The 5055-nt window shown below is 41.2% G+C and overlaps 1 protein-coding gene across 1 annotated transcript; it reads left to right on the top strand.

The window, feature by feature from the left end:
• The first annotated feature begins 1120 nt into the window (after positions 1-1120).
• Positions 1121-3353, top strand: LOC134629672 (uncharacterized). Its single transcript, XM_063477197.1, has 3 exons — positions 1121-1439; positions 1549-1830; positions 2323-3353. Exons 1-3 carry the CDS (start codon positions 1223-1225, stop codon positions 3351-3353), a joined length of 1530 nt encoding a protein of 509 aa, XP_063333267.1. The 5' UTR covers positions 1121-1222.
• Positions 3354-5055: the final 1702 nt, after the last annotated feature.

Here is a 5055-nt window from a genome sequence, read left to right as displayed (position 1 = left end):
TTTGCTGCCATTTCTGCTGTTGTATTGGCCAACTTACTCTTACAAAAGACATTTTTAATGTTAATGAGATTTTTTCAACTGCACAAATAAAGGTTACATAAAAGTCACTGCCAAAAACTGATTGCGGCTTCTACCTTGTTACACGAATGTTGTTTGTGGCTCAAGATGACTTTATGTCATCCATGAGGGATGCATTTGACATATGTTTCAAATATTATAGCCCAACAAGTTACTTATAGCAGTTTAAATGCGAGCAATCAGTTTTTGGCAAATACCGGAAATCAGTTTTTGCCAGACAATCACTTTTTGGCACAATACCGGTCGGAGGGTCCAGTCGGGGCGGGGTGGCGTCGCCCACATTCCAGCAAGGATCAGCCCGAGACGAATCGTCTTAGATTTAAAAGTGTTTGCCTGTCGTATGTAATCAGTGCACAGCCATTAGATGAGCATACAACTAAAAGGATTAAAAAAAATACAATGCCAAGGTCCATAAATAAAGGTAGAGGGGGTAAAAAGCACTGAAACAGGTATAGCCGAGGACGGCAAGCCATGTACACCAGCGCCATCTTGGTTCTAGTACCCTGCCCTGTGCTCACTGCCTAGAGAGCCTAGAGAGCTCACAACTTGCACATCTCCACTAACCATAAATGGTGCTGCTCTGGAGAGGGTAAGCAACACCAAGTTCCTGTGTGTGCACATCTCAGAAGATCTCTCCTGGTCAACAAACACAGCATCACTGGTCAGTAAAGGCCAACAATGTCACTACCGTAATTCCCGGACTACAGAGCGCACCTGATTAAAAGCGGCATGCTCTAATTTTAGAAAGAAAATCAATTTTGTACTTGCACAGGCCGCACCGGATTTTAAGCCGTTATGCGTTTCACTTGTAATATGAGATATTTACACAGAAATATTACACGTGAGGATTTTTAACGTTTAATTTAATCCGTAAGGTAATATACACATGGTAACATAAACGTTATGGTAAACGTTTTTTTCACTTCCGGCGCCCCCCGTGTGCGGCAGCCTGTTACAGCAGCTCTGCTCATTCCGAGTTTCTTTCTTTCTTATCTTTTCTTCTTGTAATTTTTCTATAACTAACGTATTAGTAATAGCTAGGTTTCATTTGACGTAGACGTGACGTCGACGTAAAGCGCGAAATTTGACTGGCGGTCGGAAGTGAAAAAGATAAGCGCAAAATCACAGACAGACAGTACGCAAAATGCCTATGTCCTGTTGTGTTTACGGATGCTCCAGTAGGTCGACCAGAGAAACCGATAAACGGTATTTTAGGGTACCAAAAATAGCCCAACGAAGAGGAGAAAAATGGAAAATTCTAACCGAAAAACGTAGGAAAAAATGGATTTTAAATTTACGTTTACAGTCGGGAGGAGCAGAGTCTGCCAATGCCCGTGTCTGCAGCGACCACTTCGTCAGAGGTAATGTTATGTTTGCAAACGAACTTATTAGCATTAGGTTGTCGTTAAATTCTCGTTTACTTAGTGCTTTTAAGTTAGTAGTCTAATATTGACTTGATTGGGACTATAGGCTGCCCAAGTGCTTTGGATGACGAAGAGTCGGAGGACTGGGCTCCGACGGTCAATCTCGGCTACGAACGAAAACCCAGATCGGAATCAGTTCTCAAACGAGAGAAAAGAATGAAGCTTAAGGCAGAACAGCATCGATGTGCAGAGGCGATTTTGGATATGCAACAGACGGCTGAGAGCCCGGATTTGAGCCTAGTGACAGTGGAGAACCCCGAACTGCAGCTTCCAGCTGAGAATCCACAACCAGAAGACTTCAGTGTGAATGAGACATTCACTTATCCAGGTAAGATATTGTGCTGAGATGTAAAACAAACAAGAATCATGTCAAAGAGAAAAAGATGCCATTATCTGTAATGATTATGGTCCAAGTTACATATTACATGTTTGTGATTTTTTAATCACAGAGTAAATCCATACCATTTTATTCAGAAAAAAAGAAAAAGTGGCACTTATTACCGTCAGGCACACACCACAGGTTTTTGTACACTGCTATGGTTCTTATATTGCCAGATTCCAGACAGTCTCCTTTCACAGATAAGTAAAGATATCCGTAATGTAAGGTTTCTGTGGTGAGAAACATATAAATATATTTTTTGTTTAGACGCAACATGTTTTTTTGTTGATTAAAAAAAATAATTACATTAAATTAACATAGTGAATTAAACACATTACACCAGATTCTAATAGCCCACTAAAAAACTCCTACAGTGAAAATGAGTAAAAATTGAGGTTGCCTCTATTATGCTGATTATGCTCCCCCACTGTTATATTGCAGGCTGTGCGGCTGCTGGATGCCAGACAGAGCTGACGATGGATGACATCGAGAAGATGGAGGATGTTTTGAGACAGAACACAGCAGAGCTGGTTGATCTTCGGAGCAAGGCTCTGGACACACAGTTCAGCCAGGAGGCTTTTGAAAAAAATGAAGACAAGACAAAGTTCTACACAGGGCTCCCCAACTTCTTAGTTTTAATTCAGATTTTTGAACTGTGCGAGCCCTATATCACCTCGGGACCTATGTCTTTGTTGTCCAAATTTGAACAATTCATACTAGTTTTGCTGAGGCTGAGACTAAATCTGCCCCTGAAAGATTTAGCTTTCAGGTTCAATATTTCTCTGTCCACTGCTTCTAGAGTTTGGCATAAAGTAATTGACATACTTCATAAAAGGTTAGAGTTCCTAATTGAGTGGCCAGAGCGACATGTTCTTCAAGCTACGATGCCACTGAGTTTCAGACAGGCATTTGGATGTAAAGTGGCTGTGATTGTTGATTGCTTTGAAGTCTTTATTGAGAGACCATCTAATCTTCTTGCACAAGCTCAAACTTGGTCCAACTACGAGCACCATCACACTGTAAAATTTTTGATTGGTGTTGCCCCCCAAGGCTACGTCACTTACATATCTTCTGCCTGGGGAGGGAGAGTTAGCGATAAGCAGATCACAATAGAGAGTGGCCTCCTAAAGAACTTGTTACCTGGAGATATTGTCCTTGCAGATCGTGGGTTCAATATTGGCGATAATGTGGGGTTTTACTGTGCTTCACTACAGACACCGGCATTCACTAAAGGGAGAAAACAGCTGTCAGCCTATGAAGTGGCAGAGACAAGGAAAATAGCCAATTTGCGTATCCATGTTGAGCGAGTCATAGGTTTAGTCAGGAGGAAATATCACATTCTGCAGAGCAGGGCTATGCCAATAGAGAACATGTCCACAAAGCCAGGTGAGACACATGCATTGATCGACAAGATTGGGGTAATTTGTTGTGCCTTATCAAATCTCTCCGAGTCTGTTGTCCCACTGGAGTAAGGGGGGTGGGTGGTAATCAATCAGTTAAAAAAAATTAAATGTCTTGTCACTGTCACGGCTCACAGAAGGGGGTGGAGAGGAAGAGTAGTGTCCAGTATCTGCTGCTTGGCTCTGGTGATAAGTAGAACAGGGTAGAGTAATAGTAGTACCTAAGTCCTGACTCCTGATTAGTCTGTAAATGTTTTCAAATGAAATATGTTTCTCCAACTGTCATATTGTGCTGGCAGTTTGTACAGTATTATACTGTGAGATGGATTGCAATCTATTTTGTTTATTTGTTTAAAAGTCTAATCTTGTAAATAAACCACCAATGTATTATTATGCTGCCTCAATAGCATTTAATCATTGTGTAGTGTTACACAACACTTAAATGACACAATTAAATGTACAATAAAATTAAATGACAATTTGTGCTCTAATGCTACGTCAGAGCAAATACAATAGCCAGAACTCATAATGACTACCATCAGGTCATAACAATATTCAAAATGTCATTATGTTGTCGTCCTTTTATCACATTACACATGTATGTTTGTAACTTGCTGTCCCAGTATTTCTGGGAGTATACTGTTTCTAAAAAAACACTCAACTTTAGGAATCGCATCATCCCAAAACTCAAGGTCAGGCAAAATCCTTTCAACAAATATGTCATTGCGGTTCCACACAACAAAGTCACAGTACTCTGCATTTGCAATGTGAAGCTGTGCCTGAATTTGGTAATAGTAGTCATGAGTTGGGTCCAGTGTGACATTATCCCCGTCACTGATGAGGCAGAAGCCCTTCTCCCCAGCACGCATGCGCAGGTTGACCGCATCTTTCTGAGAGTGTGGGCACTAAAATCACAGTGATGAGAACAACAATCAAGATTTATCTGATGAAACAGTGAAGAAGCAAAGATGATGGGTGTGGTCTGTGTTATCATAATCTCTCATTGCCCAAAACAAATGTCTATTTGAGACAGACAATAAAGCCTCATCTTATCTTAATTGAACAATCGATTAGAAATTAGAAAAGGTATTTCCTGCATTTTTACTCAGTTCACTGATTCTTATGGAAAGATGTCACACCTATGGCCTTGACTACAACAGAGTCAATACCTTAATCTCGCAGATGCCAGTTCCATGACAGTCACAAGTGACTATCCCATCAGGGGAGGACCCCATGTATGGCCACTTGGGGTTCAGCCAGAGACCGCTGTCCATACATGAGAAGCCTGCATGCTCCTGGCTCATAAGCTTCTCATATGCTCCTCTGGCTTGTGCTTCATGTTTGCATCCATAACTATAAACAGTACACATGCCAAACATGAAAAGGAAATTATTACTTAGTATTGGATGTGTAAAACAGTAAAGTGATGTATTATACAATATGCCATTACCCTAAACAGTGATGGCAGTGGAGTGAGTATGTGTGTTTTAGGCTGGGTATAGTGGTTGGTTGGCAGTGAAGTGTGTGTGTGTATGTTGGGTGGGGATGGAGGTGCCATGTGCTGGGTATAAAAGGAGTGGAAAGTAAGCAGTTCCATGTTGATGAAAATGTGGTGTGAGGAGTTGTGAGTATTGAGGAATGCATGAGAAATGTGAATATATAAAGTGCTGCAGTCAGGTGTGTGTGTGCGCAGAAAACAAGTGCTAGGGTGTTGAGGCATGCATGAGAAGGGTGTGATATACAGTATACGGTTCTGCAGTCATGGTTATGTTAG

This window comes from Pelmatolapia mariae, linkage group LG6 (assembly GCF_036321145.2).
Source record: "Pelmatolapia mariae isolate MD_Pm_ZW linkage group LG6, Pm_UMD_F_2, whole genome shotgun sequence".
In the NCBI taxonomy this organism is placed as follows: Eukaryota; Metazoa; Chordata; class Actinopteri; order Cichliformes; family Cichlidae; genus Pelmatolapia; species Pelmatolapia mariae.
This window is presented reverse-complemented; position numbering and strand designations above follow the sequence as displayed.